Source organism: Prionailurus viverrinus, chromosome E1 (assembly GCF_022837055.1).
Source record: "Prionailurus viverrinus isolate Anna chromosome E1, UM_Priviv_1.0, whole genome shotgun sequence".
In the NCBI taxonomy this organism is placed as follows: domain Eukaryota; kingdom Metazoa; phylum Chordata; class Mammalia; order Carnivora; family Felidae; genus Prionailurus; species Prionailurus viverrinus.
In genome coordinates, this window is record NC_062574.1 from 9302766 (window position 1) to 9325399 (window position 22634).

Sequence of the window (22634 nt, forward strand, 5' to 3'; positions counted from 1 at the left end):
GGTTAGGGACCAGGGGAACCAGCAGCCCCAAGCGGTAAACATCATACATCTGGGGCGTTTGATGTTGGGTATTACTGCTAAACAGCCTACCTCTTAGAGAGAAGCAGGATGCGGGCCCATACACAAGCCGAATTTAAAACGGAGGCTCGGCTCCAAAAACCACCAATGAGCTGCCTGAGTGGCCTGCCAATAACAACCAATCGGGGTGAGGCCCTTCTGACCAATCAGGACGAGGCCCCTCCAGCCAATCAAGACAAGGCATTTTCCTCTCTCCACCCCCCCCCCTTATTAGCATATGGGACGTGTAGTGGGAATTTTCTCTACTGAAGCAGAGCGTGCCCAGGCCAGTGCCTTAGATTCGGGGGCGGCCCCGTTTCAGTCGTTGGGCGCAAGAACCTGCCTCTGGTAACACTACCCTAAAACTTTATGTTTACAGCCTTTGGGTGAGGGTGAGAAGGTTTGGGGTATAATTGATGTTGTTCTGATGAATTAAAGGGCTCACTAAAATTTTTACCATATAGGCTTTCTCTCCATTATTTTATTTAATATTTTTTGCTCTCTGTTATTTAGATAATCTTTAATGTTTCTCAAAATCGTTGACTAGTTTTCTCCATAAAGTGTTTGCCCAAACGGTGTCTTATTCATGCCTTCCTAGGTTCCTATTTTTGTTTTTATTCTGCAACTTTTTCTTTGGATATAAGGTTGAAATTCTTTCCTGGGGGGAGGGGGAGGGGCGGCGGGGGGAGGCACCTGGGTGGCTCAGTAGATTAAACATCTGTCTTTGGCTCAGGTCATGATCCCTCCGTTCAGTGGGTGGGTTCGAGCTTTGTGTCGGCGGAGCACGCTTCGGAACCCGCTTCGGGTTCTGGGTCTGAACACTGACTAGGATCTGGAGATGGGGCAAAAGATTGTGACATTGGATTAACCTCAGCCTCTTGATCATTCATCTTTCATTGCATTTGATTGTATATAATGAAGCACTAGCCCCTGTCGTCTGCCCGTATGGCTCATGCCTGTAGAGACGCCACACCCTATTGTCCCCACAACTCTCTGAAGATAAAGCACTCTCCCCTTCCACTTTTTAAAAAAATGTTTTATTTATTTTTGAGAGAGAAAGCGCACGCGCTGTAGGAGGGGAAGGGGAGAGAGGATCCGAAGGGGGCTCTGCAGTGAAAGTAGTGAGCCCCACGTTGCAGGGCTCAAACTCATGAACCATGAGATCATGGCCTGAGCCCAAGTCTGACACAACCGACTGAGCCACCCAGGTGCCTCATGCCAGAGTATTTAAATCCTGTCTCACAGGAGTGTGCTCCTTTTCGTTTTCTTTTTAATAAGAAAGCGACATTCTATTTTTTTTTTAATTGAGATATAATTGACATACAGCATTATGTTAGTTTCAGGTGTAGGACATAATGATTCTATATTCGTAAATTTTGTGAAATGGTCACCACAATAAATATAGTCCATCCATCATGGACTATATCCATCCATCCATCATGACATAAGTACAACCTTTCTCATCAGAACTTTTAAGATCTAGTCTCTTAGCAACTTACAAGTCTACAACACAGTATTCTTAAGTACAGGTTCCATGCAATACATGACATCCCCAGGACTTACTTATGTTATAACTGGAAGTCTGTGCCTTTGGCTAACCTTCACCCATTTTGCCCATCCCCACCCCCACCCCCAATCCACCCCTTACCAATCTGTTCTCTGTATCTCGGAGTTCAGATTTTTGTTTTTGTTTTTTTTTTAGATTCCAAATATAAGTGAAATCCTATAGTACTTGTCTTTCACTGTCTGTTTCACTTAGCATAATGCCCTTAAGGTCCATTCATCTTGTCTCAAATGGCAAGATTTCCCTCTTTTGTGTTTTTTTTAAAATTCTTTTTAATGGTTTAATAATATTCCATTGTTTTGTATTTATAGAATACATATATATGTACACACACATACACATACACCACAACTTTTCCATCCATTCATCTGCTGATGGACCCTTGGGTTGCTTCCATGTCTTGGCCTTTGTAATTAATGCTGCAATGAACATGGGTGTGTAAATATCTTCTTGAGTTAGTGCTTTTGTTTCCTTTGGGTAAATACCCAGAAGTGGAATTGCTGGGTCACGTGCTAGTTCTGTTTCTAATTTTTTGAGGAACCTCCGTTCTGTTTCCATAGTGACCACACGAGTTCATATCACCACCAACAGTGCACAGGGTTCTCTTTTCTCCACATCTTTGCCAACATTTATTTCTTGTGTTTTTGATAATAGTCATTCTAACGGGTGTGAGGTGATAGCTCATTGTGGATTTTATTTGCACTTCCCTGATAATTAGTGATGTTGAGCATCTTTCCATGTACCTGTTGGCCATCTGTATGTCTTCTTTGGGGAGGTGTCTATTCAGATCCTCTGCCCATTTTTTTTTAATTGGATTGTGTGTTTCTTTGCTATTGAGTTATATTAGTTCCTTGTATATTTTGGATATCAACCCCTTATCTATGGTTTGCAAGTGTTTTCTCCCGTTCACTCACTTTTCAATTTGCTGATGGTTTCCTTTGCTGTGCAGAAGCTTCCTAGTTTGATGTAGTGCCACTTGTTAATTTTTGCATTTGTTGCCTTTATTTTGGTATCAAATCCAAAAAAAAAAAAAAATCATTGCCAAGACTGATGTCAGAGAGCTTACTGTCTCAGTTTTCTCCTGGGAACTTTATGGTTATGGGTTTTAAGTTCAAGTCTTTAATCCATTTAGAGTTGGTTTTTGTGTATGGTATAAAATAGTGACCTACTTTTATTCTTTTGCATGTGGCTGTCCAGTTTTCCCAACACCATTAAAGAGATGGTTCTTTCCCCATTGTACATTCTTGGCTGCTTTGTTGAAAATTAATTGAAGGGCGCCTGGGTGGCTCAGTCGATTAAGGTCTGGCTTCGGCTCAGGTCGTGATCTCACGGTTTGTGGGTTCGAGCCCCGCGTTGGGCTCTGTGCTGTCAGCGGGAGCCTGCTTCAGACTCTGTGTCTCCCTCTCCTCCTGCCCCTCCCCTACGTGTGCTCTGTCTCCCTCCCTCTCAAAAATAAACAAACGTTAAAAAAAATTTAAGAAAATTAATTGACCATATCTCTATATGTTCCTTTTCTCTTTTTTTAAAGATATTTATTTCTTTTTGAGAGAGAGAGGGCACGAGAGGAGCAGAGAGAGAGGGAAACAGAGGATCTGAAGCAGGCTCTACACTGACAGCAGAGAGCCAAGTGCGGGGCTCGAACTCACAAACCATGAGATCGTGACCTGAGTCGAAGTCAGACGCTCACCCAACTGAGCCACCCAGACGCCCCTATGCTCCTTTTCAGTAAGTTCTCCAGCACTCGCTATATGTTCTGCCCTCCTTGATCCAGCCCCCTCAGGATCCAGACCCACCAGCTTCAGAGGATATTCCTTTTCCTACCTTATCAGGACCAGAATTTCTCCTGTTGGGTTTTGTGGTCACCTGACCCTATTAATGGATCTAGTGGTCAGGAGGGGAGGAAAGGACAGATCCTCAGAGGGGCACAGGCTTTATTGCAAAGGAGAAGCCTCTATGTGCATCATCTTCAAGCCAGCCTGGAGGGAGTGGGCCACTTTTGCGGGCCCAGAGAATTCAGAGGGATGGGTGTTTGCAGGTGTTTGCCTGTATCAATCCAAATGTCCCATCCTGAGTCTCGGGGCTCTACAGGGGTACTGTTAAGTAGTGTTCTCTAGAAAAATAACCTGTAACGGAGTGATGTAAGGAGGACTGGGCCCAGGAAAAAGTTGAAATGCTGTATGATTGCAACCGGGGCCTCATCTGATCCTACGGGAAGCTCAAGCCAGGATGGCCCTTTAGAGAAATTGCACGTCGAAGCAAGGGGACCAGGTCTTCGAACCCCTGCAGTGACGCCACTGGGTGTGGACTGCTCTGGAGGGGAGAAACCTGGGACAGGCAGCTCTGTTCAGCCAGGACAATTCCCAGAGAGGTGTTCTGTCATGAGCTGTTGGCAGCCAAACACACTAGCAACCAAGGGAACAGGTGCCCCAGCCCTGAAAGGGGATCCTGGCAGCCCAGCACGGTGGCTCTAGAGGGTGTGTTAAAGTTTCCAGCTTCAGTTGTTAATTTATGTTTTGCGCCCCGCAGTTATCAGTTACTGCTGGTATCTCTTGAGGCCTTATCGTTACGGACATACCTCAATGGTGGCTATATCGTCTTTGTCAATTTTTTTTTCTATAAGTGGATAACATGCTTATGTATTCCCTTGTGATTGTTTAAAATTCCATCTTGTCAGTTATTGGGATTATTACCTGTATCAGTCAGGGTTCAGCCACAGAACAAGAACATATATGCTAAGAGATTTTTTTTTTTTTTACAAGGGATTGGCTTAATTGTGGGGGCCAACTAGGCAAGATCAAAATCCATAGGGCAGGGGCGCCGGGATGGCTCAGTCGGTTGAGCACCTGACTTGTTACCGGCTCAGGTCATGATCTTGAGGTTGTGAGACAGATTCCCATGTCGGGCCCTGCGCTGAGCATGGAGACTGCTTGGGAGTCTCTCTCACTCTGTCTCTGCCCCTCCCCCACTTGTTCTCTTTCGTTCTCTCTCTCTCAAAATAAATGAAATAAACATTTAAAAAAATCCATATGGCAATCCGTAGGAAGGGCAAGCTAGTAGCTTTGTCGACAGTTTCTTCTTCATCAGAGAAACCCCAATTCTGCTTTTAAAAAGGGCCTTTCGGGGTGCCTGGGTGGTTCAGTCGGTTAAGCGTCCGACTTCAGCTCAGGTCACGATCTCACATGAGTTGAGCCCCGCATCCGGCTCTGGGCTGATGGCTCAAAGCCTGGAGCCTGCTTCCGGTTCTGTGTCTCCCTCTCTCTCTGCCCCTCCCCCTTTCATGCTCTGTCTCTCTCTGTTTTAAAAATAAATAAACGTTAAAAAAAATTAAAAAATAAAATAAAATAAAAAGGGCCTTTCAACTGATTGAATCAGGCCCACCCAATTTATCTAGGATAATGTCCCCTCCTTAATTCAACTGAGTTTGTGGACTTTAACCACATCTACAGAATACCATTACAGCAACACCTAAATTCGTGTTTTGCTGAATATCCGGAGACTGTAGCCTAGCCAAGTGGACACATCAAAGACCATCACATTCCCCAGTTTCTTTTTGTTCAAATGTGCCTATTGTGGTAATATTAAGACTCTATGACACTCCTCCCGTCAAGAGATGGAATCTACATTTGCCTCTACTTGATTCTGCACAGACTTATGACTGCTTTGATCAAATGTGTAACAGAAGTGATGCTATGTGACTTCCAAAGCTATGTCGTCATCAGCCATGGAGATTTCTTATTCACTAGAACATGTGCTCTTGAAGCCAGAGACACCATGTAAGAAATCCAACGAGCCTGAGTCCTTCACATGGAAAAGGCCACTGTGTTCAAATCCAAACTGAGCTCATCCTTAAGCCATCTCAGCCCATCCATAATACATGTAAGTGAAGAGGCCATCTTGGAAATGGACCCTTCCTGCCATCAAATCATCTCCACTGAGCCCCCAGACACAGTGGAGCAGTGAAGAGCCGTGCCCACTGTTCCCCTTCCAAATTCTTTACCAATGAAATCCATGAGCATAATAAAATGGTTGTTCTTTAAAACCATTTAGTTTTGGGTGGTTTGCCAACACAGCAGTAGACAACAGGAACACCTGGAATGTTTTTCTATCCTTTTATTTTCAAGGGTTTTATGGGGGTTTGTTGTGTCTCTATAAACAACACGCTCTCTATCCCTTTTTCCGATCTGAGTCTCAAGATCAGATTCCTTAGGAGGGACTCAGAACATTTAAGAGTGAATGTGTACACACAGTAAAGCCCGAAAACGCACTTTGGGTTGTTCTACCTTTAGACCCACATCTTGTCTGCCCATCCTTCCTGTAGGAACTCTGGCACCAGGTTTTCTCTAGTTAATTAGCACGGAGCTTTAACCACCCATCCGCAGCCGCCTCGCCCAGATGCTAGCTGCTCCCCGACCTCCCAGTCATCTACCAGACCTGCTTCTGACCAGGGAAACTTTAAAGTTCCCTTCAGACCCTTGCAGCCTAAACGAGCAAGTCGCAGTGATGGGTGGAGGAGGTTACCATGGAGACAGGTCCAAGGAATGAGGCTCCGGCGGGAGGGAGGGCCGGGACGCGGCTTCCGATTGGCTCAGCGGGCGCGCAGCGTTCTCCTTGCGCACATGCGCAGTGGCGCTGAGGCGAGGTCGCGGCGGAGCCGAGGCGCGGCGCGTTCCGGGCCAGGCTTCTCAGGAGCGGGCTGGAAGGTGAGGCTCCCGGCCGAGACGCGTCGTGCTTTCCGGGTTAGGGAAGTGGCGGAGCCAGAGGCCCCTCTGCAGCGCGGGGCTGAGCTCGCCACGCAGGCGCCCGCGCCCCCGCCGCCATTGTTGCCCCGGGCCTCTCGGGCCGCTCCGGCTGCGCGTCCGCCGGGTCCCCGCGACAGGTAATGATGTCGAGGGCGCCGGGCGCGAGTGTCCGCGCGGTCAGGCCGGAGCCCCAGCCCGTCCACGCGCGGGAGCCCGTGCTCGCGGCCTGCGGAGAAGACGAACGCGGGGTGGAGGTTGCTGTGGGGGGCCCGGTCCCAGCTCAGCGCGTCGTCGGGTCCCCACTCGCTCCCCCGCTGCCCGCGACCCCCCGGCCGAAGAGGTGTTAGGGAGACCCGACCGGGAAGGGCAGGCGACGGGTGAGGCCGGCGCGTCTCCCCTGCAGGGCCTGGTACACAGTTGGCTTTGGTTACACGACTGAGCTTTGAGGAGGGCTCAGAACTGGGGCCCGCGGACAGGTGGTGTCCGTGCTCCAGGTCTGGCCTGTTCCGAGGTTTTCTTCGGGAATCCCGGTTTCATATTTATTCCTAAGGAATTGTCTCCTGTAGAAGCATTTAAAAGGGCTTCAAATCACACCAGCCTCTTCTACTCCCCCCCCCCCTCCGCCCCCCGTCCTACCGGCTTGTCTCCCCAGCCCTCTGATAGCTAAAAGCTAGAATAGTCTGGCATTAATATGCAAAGCAGGTAAATGGCTTGCCCTTTTTTCCTTGACAGTTTCCTAGGGAACCTTGAGCACTTTATTAAGAAGAAATTCTCAGGTATCGTTCTAAGTACCTAATAGATTCGCTCTGTTGTTCTTGAGAGGTAGTTCCGTCCTTTACAGCTTCTGTAAGTAACAGAAAAATACTGAAGCTTTCTTGCCCCCTCTGTAAAAGTTTAATTTCTTTTTCAACAAGTTAAAAGTTTGATCTGTTGTTTGGCTCATGATCCAGGTCTTTGCTTTTATGACCACCTTTTTTTTTTTTTTTTTTTTAATTCTTTAGAAATATTTTTTTTTAATGTTTATTACTGAGAAAGAGACAGAGCGCGGGTAGGGGAGGAGCAGAGAGAGAGAGGGAGACACAATCCACAGCAGGCTCCAGGCTCTGAGCTGCCAGCACAGAGCCGACACGGGGCTCTAACTCAGGAGCCAGCCGTGAGGTCATGACCTGAGCCCAAGTCAGACACTTAACCAACTGAGCCACCCAGGTGCCCCTCTGTTACCACCTTTTGATGGCAGTCCCATCCGCTGTCCCCAACAGATTGCACTTATACAAATCTAAGGATGTAGGGGAGGAAGACCAAGGTAAAGTCCGATTGTGTTTATCTGCACAGACTGAGTAGGCGATCTCTGTTGGTGTATGCGCATAGCAAAGAGCACCAGGAATTCTTGACTTTGTGGTCTGTTCTTGTGTTTTAGGGTCTCTTAACCATCCCTGCAAGTTCTGGGCTCCAAATTTGTAACTAAGGCTGCTGACTCTACCTTGACCTTGTTCTGCCCCTGGCTGCAGCAGCCCTTGAGAGAATGTCTTTGTGGCTCTAGCATGAGACTTCAAGCAGTTGGCTCACTACTGGAAAAATAAAGGATACTGCCAGACTGACCTTCCTGTCTGTGGCAATGTTCTCCCCGTGCAAGAGGATGACCAGTTCTTCACGCTCCCAAATCCTTCTAATGTGGAAGCCAGACAAGGTTCAGAGTGGACCCCACAATGTGGAGAAGGAAACGCATGCTTTGAGACTCTTGCGTGACACTGAGACCTGTCGACAGAATTTTCGAAATTTCCCATATCCAGACATAGCTGGTCCTCGAAAGGCATTGAATCAACTCCGAGAGCTCTGCCTTAAATGGTTAAGACCTGAGATTCGCTCCAAGGAACAAATCTTGGAGCTGCTGGTGCTAGAGCAGTTCCTGACCATCCTGCCTGGGGAGGTTAGGACGTGGGTGAAGTCCCAGTACCCAGAGAGCAGTGAGGAAGTGGTGACTCTGGTGGAGGATTTGACTCAGATTCTAGAAGAGGAAGGTGAGGATTGTAGGGCAGAGAGGGGAAGAGTCCTGGGTGGTTGGAGAAGACTAACCGGGACTGTCACAGAGCAGCCCTTCAAAGAAACCGGCGAGAGCAGAGCTCAGTGAGTGAGAACACACTTGAACGTGCGCCCCGTCCTGCCTGGTGTGCCCCTGCCAGACTGCTGGAGACCACACACACATATTACCCGAAGGCTTAAACCAAATTACCCCTGTGGGAGCCCTCAGGAATTTCACCTGCAGAGGTTTGAACCATTCTGCAAAGAAACCATTTGCTTTTGTGAATCAGGTTTTACAATAACATGCTTGCAGAAAGGTAGAAAAGGGTCCAGAAAACATTTCCTTGTTCAGACACAACACACAAAATTTACATCACATGACGCTTTAGTAGAAAATTGTGAATTTAGTACGTATCCTTAGCCGTCCCAGAACAGACTTGTTTTTGAAGCCTGGTTTGACATCTTAGGACAAATCATCGGCCCTTCCCTCTGCTTCTTTGAAGTGTGGGTGCTGGTTTTGGTTTCTTTCTCACTTCTCACTGTAGGAAAGTGTAGGCATCTATCTGGTGAAGAATTTCGTAGGCTGTTCAAACAGGACTAATCTCCATCACGGTCTCCCTTCTTCCCTAGCTGCTCCTCAGCATTCTGCCCTTCCCCAAGAGACCCCAGAGGAAGACCCCAAAGGAAGACCTGCTTTCCAGGCAGGATGGTTAAATGACTTGGTGACCAAAGTAAGTGTTGGTTTCTTCTGTGATTTTAAAATGGCTTATTAAGAGGTGTATGTATGAGGACGTTTTCTGTCCTGGCCCTGTAACTTCTTTGCCTCCTAAAGCCCAATCTAGGACTTAAACATCAGTTTCTCTCTTTAAATCCACCCTGTTTGTTAAGGTAAGTGACTGCCCTGTGTAGGAAATAGGCTCCCCAGAGCCTTCCCCAGATATGCCCTTCCTCACTTTTTGACTGTAAGGCAACAACCATAGAGGTTAAGGGATTGACCTCCACAGCCAGATGATCAGATTGGTTCCTGGTTCTGAACCTGTGATTTGGAGCAAGATACTTGACCACACTTGGCCTGAATTATTAAACTCTAATAAATAGCATTTACCTGTTAGATTGGGAGGATTAAATACTATGCGACTTGTGGTTAGCCTGGACTACAGTAAGCCATCAATAAGCAGTGTTGCTAATGTTATTTTTCTCATTAACAAGTAATTAAAGGCCATGTGTTTCGTGGTATAATGTTGATCGTAAGTCTGTTACGTCAGGCCATCTTAAGAGAAAGTTTTACTGTAAAAATACACACCTGACACTGGCAGCCTGGGGCCTGCTTCAGATTCTGTGTCTCTCTCTCTCTACCTCTCCTCTGCTCGTGCTGTGTCTCTCTCTCTCTCTCTCTCTCTCTCTCTCTCTCTCTCTCTCCAAAATAAATGTTTAAACATCACTTTTGTACATACACATTAAAATCAGGCAGATGTTAAGATGAAATAAAAGATTCCATGCACAGGGGCGCCTGGGTGTCTCAGTCAGTTAAGCGTCAACTCTTGGTCTCAGCTCAGGTCATGATCTCATGGCTCATGTGTTCGAGCCCTGGGCTCTATGCTGCTAGCATGGAGCCTGCTTGGGATTCTCTCTCTCCCTCTCTCTGCTCCTCCCCTACTCACTCTCTCTTTCTCTCTCTCTCTCTCTCTCTCAAAATAAACTTAAAAGCAAAAAAAGATTCCCCACCCCCAAAATTTAAGATATCTAGGACTAAGCATAATATAAATTTTATAGTACATCCATATCGTGTATCATTCTGTAAGACATGAAAGAAGCTTTAAATACTATAAATCGTCTGTTCTCCCGAAATTATAAATTGAAAATGTTATTCGAAAACCCAATATAATTTTTTTAAGAAACGTAAAGTTCATTTGAAAGACATGGAGAAGTAATCAGTTTTGTGTAACAAAAGGAAGAAAAGAGCCAAGAGGAATACTAACCTTGCCAGCTTGAGAAATGTATCTAAAAGTATAACAGTTCAACAGTGTGAGTTTTGGTCCCAATTTTAAAGATTTTTAGATGTTTTTTAATGTTTATTTATTTATTTTGAGAGAGAGGGTGGGTGGGCAGAGAGAGAGAATCCCAGGCTATCCGCACAGAGCCCAAGGCAGGGCTCCAACTCAACAACCAGGAGATCATGACCTGAGCCAAAATCAAGAGTCAGATGCTTCACCGACTGAGCCACCCAGGCGCTCCTAAAGGTTTTGTTTTTCAGGAATCTCTACACCCAATGTGGGGCTCAAACTTAGACATCTGAGATCAAGAGTCAATAGGCTCTACCTAGTGAGCCAGGCAGGTACACTTCATGTATGTATGAACTACATACATTCATATATACACTTCCCAGCTCTATCCACTGGAAGCAATGGTACCCATAATACCATTCAATTTTATTTTGAAAAGGAAGGAAGAGCTCTGCATTTCATCGTAGGACACACAAATATAGCTTAAAGTTTCAAATTACAGCACATTGAATTCTTTCTTCTTTTTTAGAGAGAAAGACAGCATGCATACTCGTGTGAGCGAGGGAGGAGGGGCAGAGGAAGAGGGAGTCATGGAGGGTGTGAGACAGAGAGAGAGAGAGAATCTTCAGTGGGTGGGCTCAACGTCCAGTGCAGAGCCCCACACAGGGCTCGATCTCACAAGAAATCATGACCTGAGTCGAAATCAAGAGTCTGATGCTTAACCGACTGAGCCACCCAGGCGCCCCAATAACACACTGAATTCTTGAGGCAAAGCTCAAAAAAGCACAACCATTCAAGGGTGTCGTCTTCGTAAAGCCCTTTCTTCTTTAAGATGCGGTCACCAACGCATGCGCCAGGGCCAGCCGAAAATGTGATGATAAATTCTGCTTTATTTTCAGACTCCCCTGTAGGACCATTCAGGTGTTCTCGTCCATAACTCGGGTGAGGGTGTTAACTAGACCTTCAGGGTCTTACTGAGGCTCAAGATTCTGCGAGTCCCCTCGCCACACACACACTTGGCATTTTCACTGTCCTCATTCTACCAGTTCTTGAACCAGGTTATATTGGATGTTTTAGGAATCAATGACATTCAAAGATGTGGCTGTGGATATCACCCAGGAGGACTGGGAGATCATGCGTCCTGTACAGAAGGAATTGTACAAGACTGTGACATTACAGAACTACTGGAACATGGTTTCTCTGGGTAAGCATCATCTACGCCCACTCCTGCCAGCGTACCCTCCAAGTCTCCTTTCCTCTCTTGTTAAAAATGGGTTGGTCTCTAAAGTACTTTGCTAAGAATGGGGCCTAGAGGTGAGCGTGCTCATCCCGTTCAGGCACAGAAATGTTTTCCCTTTTCCCAAATAAAAGGTTTCTAAGTGAAGGATCATTGAGAACTGTGATGCCCGGCTTCCCTGGGCTTCCACACAGCACTGCGCCTTGCCCATTTCCTACCTTTCCTGTGATCTCCTCCCGCCATGATCTCTATGCACATATCCTCTTGGGTGGCAGGAAATGTTCATTGTAGCTCTGGAAAGCACAGTGATCTAATTCTCCCACTGCATCCTGTCCGTGAACCATTGTTTTCCTGTAGAAGTCTGTCCTCACAAATAAGTAGAAGTCAGGTAATAAAATTCGAACAACCGTTTATCTCCGGGATAAAACTCCTTCTGTTTCCTCATGAACAGGACTGACCGTGTACCGACCAACTGTGATTCCCATGTTGGAAGAACCATGGATGGTGATAAAAGAAATCTTAGAAGGCCCTAGTCCAGGTGAGAGCACAGCTGGCATGGGATTGTTTGTCCTTCAGAGCCTGACTGCAGTGAGATCTGTTTTTTAAGTATGGCCAAGGCATCCCCACAAAGACATCCCAGCCTGTCAAGGGCACTGAACTGTTCGGCGTTGCTTCCTGACAGATGCCATTTTCAGGAAGAGACACAGTTTGTTTATTTTGAGAGAGACAACACAAGCAGGGCAGGAGCAGAGGGAGAGAGAGAGAATCCCAAGTAGGCTCCGCGCTGTCAGTGCAGAGCCCGGTGCGGGGCCTGATCCTGCGAACCACAAGATCATGATCTGAGCCTAAATCCAGAGTTGCACGCTCAACAGATGGAGCCACCCAGGCACCCCTCCCGCCCTCCTTTTTAAGCATACATGAATATCCCTAAGATTTGAAGTTTCAAACCTTCTTTTTAAATTTCTTTTATTCTGTTTCACCAGCAAACCCCTGTAGCCTCCTGCCTCCACTTTCCTAACTTACTCTGTTTTCTAATTTAAAAATGTATAAATTCAGAAGATTCAAAAACGTTCTTTCGTTGTATAGCACGTTCACCCAGTTCCTGCTTCTCCCAGCACCCAACAACTGGTGCTTGTTTCTAGTTGTTTCTGTTAAGGTGTTTTGTTTGCGTATCAAGTCAATATAAAAAGGGCTTCCTCAGGGCGCCTGGGTGGCTCTGTCATCAGTAAACGTCTGACTTCGGCTTAGGTCATGATCTCGCAGTCCACGAGTTTGAGCCCAGGCCCTGTGTCAGGTTCTGCTGACGGCTCAGAGCCTGGAGCCTGCTTCAGATTCTGTCTCCCTCTCTGTCTGCCCCTCCCCTGCTCGCCCTCTGTCTCTCTCTGTCTCTCTCTGTCTCTCTGTCTCTTTCTCTCTCTCTCTCAAAAACAAATAAACGTTTAGGAAAAAAAAATTTTTTTGTAATGTCTTCTCCATTTTCTAACAGAAATGGTAGCAAAGTACACACAGTTTTGTACTTTGCTTTTGTTTACTTAAAAGTATATCTAGGGGCACTTGGGGAGGCTCAGTCAGTTGAGCGTCTGACTCTTGATTTCTGCTCGGGTCCAGGTCCCAGGGTCGTGGGGTCAAGCCCCACGTCAGGCTTCACACGTGAAGCCTGCTTGAGATTCTCTCTCTCCCGCTCTGTCCCTCCATCCCCAAGCCCTCTCTCTCTCTCTCTCTCAAAAAAAAATTTTTTTAAGTATATCTTGAAAAGTGTTCCAAGTGAGGATATAAAGAACTTCCTCATTGTTTTTTTTTTTAAATATCTGCATCACATTTTATTGTGTGTCTCTTAAATTATTGAACCTGTTTCTTGTTGATGGGCTTTTTGGTGTTCCCATTCCTGGCTTCCTCCGCAAGAACTTCAAACCTACAGAAAAGTTGCAGAATCAGTACATTGAACACCTGTGTAATTGTCACCTGGAACTACCAGCTACCATTATTTAGCCACTTCTGCTTTTTATCTCTACACACACACACACACACACACACACACACACACACACACACGCACACTTTGCTTTTGCAAAGAACCATCTGAAAGTTAGTTGTTGCAGGGATCATGACATCCCCCCCACGTATTTCTGCATGTATCTCCCATTCTTCGACATAGGCTCATCGTTCTCTCCCCTCACATATTTCACACTTATACAAGATGTGTATCTTGTATAGTCCCGTATTCAGACTTCCCCCACTGTCCCCAAATATCATGCAGTTTTTCTCCCCCTTCCAGGATCTCCTGTCAGGAATCCTGTGCTCCACTTAGTTATCCTGTGTCTTTAGTCCCTTTTAGTCTAGAATTGTTCTCCGCCTTTCCTTTTCTTTCTTTTCTTTTTGTTTGTTTTCTCATTTCTTTTCTGTTTTCTTTTCTCTTTCCTTCCTACCTTCCTTGGAGCATTTTTTGAAGGATCCAGGCCAGGTTTTTTTTAATATATTTTTTAATGTTTATTTATTTTTGAGAGAGAGAGAGAAGCAGAGTGTGAGCAGGGGAGGGGCAGAGAGACAGGGAGGCACAGAATCCAAAGCAGGCTCCAGGCTCCGAGCTGTCAGCACAGAGCCCGACATGAGGCTCGAACCCACAGAGCATGAGATCATGACCTGAGCTGAAGTTGGATGCTTAACTGACTGTGCCACCCAGGCACCTCAGGCCAGGTTTTTTTTAGAATGACCCACAATGTAGATTTGCCTGATTGTTTCCTTATGTTTAGATTCAGATCAAATATTCTTACCAAAACAACCTCAGGTGTGTACTTTGCATTGCCATTTGTCTCATTAGTGATACTCGTTTTGCTTAAGGTGCTGTTGGCCAGATCTCTCCATTTTAAAGGTGCAGGGTTTTTTTCTTTATAATCAGTAAGCAATCTGTGGAGTGATACTTAAGAGGCCACATGACTATTCTATTCCCTGGTAATATTTTATTTAAGCATTTTTGGCCTCCATTGTTGATTCTTGCTTTATCGTATTGCTGGTTGCAAGATGGTGATTTTCCGATTCAGTCCTCTCTTCTCAAGGATTACTAGCATTCTCCTGTAAAGCACAGTTCTTCTTCTGTCTCATTTTTATGTGTACATAGCACTGTAGACTAATGGAATTTTTCCAACTACAGGGTGTTATTAGTCCACTAATTCCTGGTTTGTTTTGTTTTTTATTTTTCATGCTCATTTGTCCCCAATTTGGGTAATAGGAGCCCTGCAAACCAAGTCCAGTGTCCTTTAGACAGGTCCCCATTAGTCTTTAATCCTTCCCTTGCTTTCTAGCACAACAGAATGTTCTTTTGACTCACCTTGTGCCTACCTTAGACCTGGAGGCTCTCCAAAGTACCCTGGTTCATTTTGATAGGGAATAGTACTTAGAAACCAGAATGTGGGCAGGAAGTGTGCTCACTACTGTGGGTACCGTTGCTTCCAGTGGATAGAGCTGGGAAGTATGCATATGTATGTATGTGGTTCTCTTAATCACGAGTTCACGCTGATAACTCTAACTGATACCGTCTTGTATTTCCTTTTCCATACGGTGAACAACCTGGTTCTCAAGAGCACTAGTATATATTGATTCGCCCTGTCATGTAACACACAGAGAAATGGTTTCAGAATTAGGTCACTACCTATCACTACCAATAACAAACTGGGTAACGTTCAAAATTTCTTCAAAGTCCTTTCTATCCTTAAAGTATATCCCACTAAGGGTATACAGAATACTAAGTTCAAAAGTTCCTTCAGTTCTTTCCTTTTAGCTGTCTTAAGGGTTTGCTGTACAGCTTAAGGGTTTGTTTGACTCTATTTGTATTCAGTTTCAGTGTTTTCTTGTTTTCTGGTTTTTAATCTTCCATTTTTGAGTATGTAGAAACATTAACTTGGTTCAGAAGTCAAAACTGTGTAGAAAGGTATATGCTCCCATCCCTTCTGCTCTGTTCCAATCTACCCCCTATTTATTTCTGGTTTTTCCTTCCGTGTTTCTCTTTGCAAATAGAAATCATAAAGATATTCTTACGTGTCGTCCTGTCTACAAGAGAAGTGCACTAGACTCTTGATTCTTGCTTGTCTATTGCCTTTTTTTTTTTTTAAGTCACTGACTTCTAATACTTGTTAACTTACCTGGCCATTAGATATTTTAAGGGTCACGCTATTTGAAAAGCTAATTCTTCTCATAATTTATAGCAGAATGACCTATATATACCTATAGCACAGAACGTGCCTCTACCACAGTAAATTCTTCGTGGAATGATTTTGGCACACTCTAGACACTGAGAAAATATGCATGACATAATGGAAGTGAGCCTGAACTAGAAGTCAGGATAGTCTTCTGGAGGGTACTGCCAGTCTGGGACCGCTTGTTTTTTTAATGTTTATTTATTTTTGAGAGAGAGAGCGTGCGTGTGTGAGGGGCAAAGAGAGAGGGAGACACAGAATGTAAAGCAGCCTCCAGGCTCTGAGCTGTCGAACTCACGTATTGCGAGATCATGACCCGAGCTGAAGCAGGACGCTTAACTGACTGAGCCACCCAGGCGCCCCTGGGATCACTTTAATTTGAACTTGAGAAGTTTTTTAGATTGACTTTCAGGTAGCATGCATTGGCACTGTAAATTCACAAGAGGGGACAGTTTATGGTTATGTATTTTAGGAGGAGAATTTTCTTCTTCCAAAGAGCACCAAGGCTGAGAAAAGATTATGTAGAAGTGAGGGTTTTTTTTTTTTTTTTTTTAAGTTTTGTTTGGTTTTTCTAGCCAGTCCTTCAGCAGAGTGTAATCCTCTATGCTCAGGAGTCCTGTGAGCACCCCCTCCTTGTTAGGGCCTCAGGCTTTGTTTTTTGGCCCTTGGGCCCTTGCCCCTCAAAATGGAAGTGTAAGGTCAGTAAACAGATGGAGGAGCTGTCTCCGTCAGCTCTTGCTGATTTCCTGTCTCCCTGCTTTTGCCTGAGTTTTGGCCTCTGAGGATTTTCCTTTCTTACCAGCGTAGAGATACATCCTAAGTTGAGCCTTTGGTTTGGATACCTGATTAGTCATGCTTCAGGAAACGGAAACTTTGACAATTCACAAATAGAACAATAGTATTGGTCTTCACTGGCCACTCCTGTCTCAGAACTTTGATAGTTGTTTATTCAGGACCTATAGCCATTCTTTCAGGTTCCACTCCAATCCTACCTCCCCCTGAAGCTTTCTTTGGTTACCTAAGTCAACACTGATCTCATCTGCTAGAAGTATTGCACCATTTTTTGGCCCTGTTGACTAGACACTCAGCACTTCCAACCGACCCTTTCCGGTTAAATACATAGATTTAAGCACAGTTTAATAACATGGGTTTTTGAATTTCCGGTAAGCTGATTGGTTTTAAAATGTATATTATATCCATTTCTTCATGGTCATGATTCAGCCTTGTTATTTTAAGCTTGTTCTCGCTTTAGTACTTTTCAGGTATACGGTGCACTCTGCCATAGACTGTCCGGTTTCCTGGAATCAGAATGAAACTCAGCTTCTGGTCCTCTCATTTGTGTGTGTGTGCCTGCACGCCTCTACCTGTACAGTCCCTTAACGTTCTCATTTTGTTCTTTTGGACGGGAGAGTGACAAATCCTGGTTTGAGAGAGTTGTGTTTAAATATTTTTGTTATATAAAAATAATATAACTACATTTCTAGTACTAAATAGCAATAAAAGTCATATATCCAATTTATTGAAAATTGGAAAGTATTTTTTAAAAACCTGTAATCTTGTTAGCACTTTGATATTTGTCTAGTTCCAGTGCATTTTCATGCTAGTTATGATACTACTTTTTTCATTTAACATCACTCCCAAGCATTTTCTAATGTCAACTATGATGTTTGTGTTTGAATCAAAGTAATAAAAGTCATTTGTAAATTCAGTCAGTACAAGGAAGGAAAATGAAGTATTTGTCTACCTCTCCTCACCCATTACCAGGATTTTCACCCCTTAGATTGTTACTCTCTGTGTATGTGTATCTATATTACATATAGCACATCCTTACACAGAGTGGATCTTGCTCTACATAATGTGTCCTATACACCCTTACATGTCAATGTATGTGAACCTACCTAGTTATCTTTATCAGTTATCAATATTCCATTATCCCTACTCTCGTCATTTATTGATTGATGGCAGCTCTTTTTTTTTTTTAATTTTTTTTTTTTTAACATTATTTTTGAGACAGAGAGAGACAGAGCATGAACAGGGGGAGGGCCAGAGAGAGAGGGAGACACAGAATCTGAAGCAGGCTCCAGGCTCTGAGCTGTCAGCGCAGAGCCCGATGCGAGGCTTGAACTCACGGACCGTGAGATCGTGACCCAAGCGAAGTCGGACGCTCAACCGACTGAGCCACCCAGGCGCCCCGATTGATGGCAGCTCTTATTTTTAATGACTGCATATGAGTCTATGGAATGGATATATTAAGGTTTCTTTTATTTTTATTTTTTTTTAATATATTTATTTTTGAGAGAGGGAGAGAGCGCGCACAGGAGAGGGGCAGAGAGAGAGGGAGACACAGAATCTGAAGCAGGCTCCAGGCTCTGAGCCGTCAGCACAGAGCCTGATGTGGGGCTCAAACTCGTGAACTGTGAGATCATGACCTGAGCCGAAGTCAGATGCTCAATCAAGTGAGCCACCCAGGCGCCCCATTTGTAAGGTTTTTATACTTTGGTCTGCATCTTAGAAAATTTCTGAACTACCCGGCATCACTTTTGCTATATTATAAAATCCATATTTGATTATATTCCATTACACAATTCTTAATATTTGGAAGTCCTATGTTTTTTACCTGATTTCAAGGGAAAAAGATACCATAATTTAAATTTGTTTTACACCCTCCTGCTGGAAACAATAGGCGTCAGTACCTATGATTGCTTTGCAGCTAGGTTTGAAGTCAGGGGTTTTTGTTGTTGTTGTTTACTTTGTTTTTGTGTGTATGTGTATGCTTTCATTTGGTTCACCTTTTTACAACAAATTATTGTCATTTATTCCAGCAATTCAGTTGAGTGGGCACCATATCAAGTCTTGGGCCATTTTCTGAAGGAAGCATAAAAGAAGCATAAGCCTTTCCCAGAGTTTGTGTCTAAGTTGGAAATAAAAGAAACACACAAAGTTCTGAAGTAATAATGCAAGGCCAAGTGCTGAATGGCCCCGACATTATATATGGTTGAATCATGAGACTGCTGGTATTTCAGTCATGTTGACCTATATAGAAAGGCAAGCTCATATGATTCAAGCTAATGTGTACTTTAGGATTCCTAGAAGGACAAACAGCAGCTGGGCCGTACCATTGTTTTAATGGGTAGAGAAGTTACCTTAAGAGAATGCCTAAGTCTGGTTTTCATATGGCCCCCGTATGAGGTGCTATGAGGAAGTAGCTTGAAGTTACGTGGAGAATTTAAATGTTAAGCTAACTATGCAGTTTGGTAGAAGATACAGTAGAATAGGCAAAGCTGGATTATTTAGGGACAGAATATGTCAAGTGGAGGTATTTTGAACTTTTTAAACGTTTCTCCTTTAAGCCACTGGTCCTCAAACCTTAGTGCACATCAGAACCGCTTGGAGGGCTTCCTGAAACAGGTGGCTCAGCCCTACCTCCAAAGTTTCTGATGGGGCTTGTCTGGATGGGCGCCAGTTTAACACACTCCCAGGTGATAGTGATCCGCTTATGCTGCCGGTCTGGGGACTGTACCTTGAGAACTATTACTAGGAGAGATTTACTAGAGATGTTTGAGCCTGGAGAGCACTCCATGGAATTGCTTTTGGAATATTATGTAGGATTGTGCTGAGCAGGCTGGGAGGAGTTAATGAGAGTTAGCATCTACTTTATACGAATCAGTCCATGAAGTGAGGCCACGTTATCCCAAGTCTTACTAGTGTTTTCACTTCTCGTAATCCTGTCACCTGACCTAACCTATTTTATTGCACTGTGCCCATGTTGAATAGTGAGGAACCTCTCCTTTTTCAACGGTTTGGTCTTCCGGTTTTCTGCAGTCACTTGTCCCAAGTTTTGTTTTGTTTTGTTTTGTTTTGTTTTGTTTTGTTTTGTTTTTTAAGATCTTATTTATTGAGGTGCCTGGGTGGCTCAGTTGGTTAAGCGTCCGATTCTTGATTTCGGCTCAGGTCATGATCTCACGGTTTGTGACTTCAGGTCTAGCATTGGGCTCTGCCCTGACAGTTCGGAGCCTGCTTGGGATTCTCTCTCCCTCTGTCTCTGCCCCTCCTCACTTGTACTCTTTCTCTTTCTAAATAAAATAATTTTTAAAAACTTAAATAAGGATTGTATAATAAAATTAAAATAATAATTGTAAAATTATAATAAAACCTTTATTTCTTTTTAGAGAAGTGGGGAAGGGTAGAGGGAGAGAGAGACTCTTAAGCAGGCTCCCTACCCAGCACAGAGCCTAATGTGGGGCTCGATCTCACCACCCTGAGATCATGACCTGAGCTGAAATCAAGAGTCGGTTGCTCGACTAACTGAGCCACCCAGGCGCCCCTCTCTTTTCCCAAGCTTTAAGTACCACATTGTGAGGTTGTCCAGGCCATAGTCTTTTTAGGCATTTTATTCCCATTCAGTATCTTGTTTCTGTTTTGGCAGTTTCCTTTCTCCAAATAGAGGATAACTTTTTATATTTTTATATTCTTTTTATTTCAGAATGGAAAACAGAAGCCCAAGAGTGTACTCCAGTTACAGATACTTCTAAGTTCACAAAGACTGGTACTCAGACCATCAAGTTGGAGGAACCATATGACTACGATGACAGATTAGAGAGGCAAGCAGCAGATACCTTCAGGAAAATTCCCACCAGCGGAAGAAACTCCCCTTTGAAGTCCGTCCTCTCGCAAGAAGATGACCCTATGGAAGAGTGTCTTAGTAAATATGATATATATAGAAATAGTTTTGAAAAGCATTCAAACCTAATTATTCAGTTTGGTGCCCAATCAGATAATAAAACTATGTATGATGAAGGCAGGGCAACCTTCAATCATGTCTCATATGGTATTGTACATAGAAAGATATACCCTGGAGAGAAGCCTTATAAGTGTAACGTGTGTGGCAAAAAGTTTAGGAAGAACCCGTCCTTCGTGAAACACCAAAGTACCCATGCCAAAGAAAAATCTCATGAATGTGAAGAATGTGGGAAAGAGTTTAGGCATATCTCATCCCTTATTGCACATCAGAGAATGCATACTGGAGAAAAACCATACGAATGCCACCAGTGTGGTAAAGCCTTCAGCCAGCGTGCACACCTTACCATACATCAGAGAATTCATACTGGAGAGAAACCCTATAAGTGTGATGACTGCGGAAAAGACTTCAGTCAGCGTGCACACCTGACTATACATCAAAGGACACATACTGGAGAGAAACCATATAAATGCTTGGAATGTGGTAAAACCTTCAGCCACAGTTCATCGCTGATTAATCATCAGCGAGTTCACACCGGTGAAAAACCTTACATATGCAACGAGTGTGGGAAAACTTTCAGTCAGAGTACACACCTTCTTCAGCATCAAAAAATACATACCGGGAAGAAACCATATAAATGCAATGAGTGTTGGAAAGTGTTTAGTCAGAGTACTTACCTTATTCGACATCAGAGAATTCATTCCGGAGAGAAGTGTTATAAATGTAATGAATGTGGAAAAGCCTTTGCTCATTCCTCGACTCTCATTCAACACCAGACTACTCACACTGGAGAGAAATCCTATATATGTAAGATATGCGGAAAAGCCTTCAGCCAGAGTGCAAACCTCACTCAACACCACAGAACACACACTGGGGAGAAACCGTATAAATGCAGCGTGTGTGGAAAAGCATTCAGCCAGAGCGTACACCTTACTCAGCATCAAAGAATTCATAATGGAGAAAAACCCTTCAAATGCAATATATGTGGGAAAGCATATAGACAGGGTGCCAATCTCACTCAACATCAGCGGATTCATACCGGAGAGAAGCCGTATAAGTGTAATGAATGTGGGAAAGCTTTTATTTATTCCTCGTCACTTAATCAACATCAGAGAACTCATACTGGAGAACGGCCCTATAAATGTAATGAATGTGATAAAGATTTTAGCCAGCGAACATGCCTTATTCAACACCAGAGAATTCACACAGGAGAGAAGCCCTATGCATGCCGTATATGTGGTAAAACCTTCACCCAGAGTACGAACCTCATTCAGCATCAGCGTGTTCATACTGGTGCCAGACATCATAATTAATGGATGTGGCAGATGACTTCACTTAGGTTTTACAGTTCACCCGAATTTTATTTTGTGCTCCGTTAAAACATTATTCAAAAGAAGTGCAATATATGTTAGATATCAGCAGAAGTATCAGAAGTATCAGAATTAGTAATGTGGATATAAGCTATTTAAATTTAATGTGAAATTTAAAAAGAAAACTTTATTCACTTCTTAACCTTTATTTGATACTAGTCCAATTCATTCCAGAGAGAAACCCAATCTGTAACTCATCAACTCTTAGTGTATTTGAAGTACTTCTTAGTGAGACCTTATGAATGTAACTTGGGAAAGCTTCCATCAAGTAGGGATTTCACACTAGCAAGGAATCTTGGGAGAGTTGAAAAAGCTGCTTTAAGGCCTTTATTACTTCCCAGCTTTGAAGCCTTAAATACATAAGGGGTTCCCTTCCCTTTTCCTATGAATGCCATAACTGCCATGTGGAGCCAGTAGGTTTGCAAAATATATACAGTGGAAAGGATCTTTTTAATTTCTATGTGACAACTGTGTAATTACATTTTCCTTTATTGAAATATTCAAGGAAGAGAAGCTTAATGAAACATGATCTGTTAGGATAACTAATGTATATATAACCTTTAGACGTGTACAAATTAAACAGGCAAAAATTAAACACCCATCCTTAAATTCACCTTTAAAACATATTAGCCTTAGTGTCACTAGGTTTTGACATCTGTCATCCTAAAGGAAAAAATAAGAAAGTTACCTTTTTTTTTTTCACCTGACTCCTAAACT

The 22634-nt window shown here is 43.9% G+C and overlaps 1 protein-coding gene across 6 annotated transcripts; it reads left to right on the top strand.

Moving 5' to 3' along the window:
- Positions 1-327: 327 nt before the first annotated feature.
- ZNF287 (zinc finger protein 287) lies at positions 328-22634 on the top strand. Of its 6 annotated transcripts, XM_047833879.1 has the most exons (7): positions 328-405; positions 5269-5497; positions 7778-8378; positions 9010-9110; positions 11460-11586; positions 12071-12157; positions 20293-22634. In XM_047833879.1, exons 3-7 carry the CDS (start codon positions 7976-7978, stop codon positions 21858-21860), a joined length of 2286 nt encoding a protein of 761 aa, XP_047689835.1. In that variant the 5' UTR covers positions 328-405; positions 5269-5497; positions 7778-7975; the 3' UTR covers positions 21861-22634. The 6 variants fall into 6 exon arrangements, with proteins under 6 accessions (XP_047689835.1, XP_047689831.1, XP_047689837.1 ...); XM_047833875.1 differs by lacking the exon at positions 5269-5497 and having other exon boundaries at positions 335-405; XM_047833881.1 differs by lacking the exons at positions 5269-5497; positions 20293-22634 and adding an exon at positions 17062-17242 and having other exon boundaries at positions 335-405.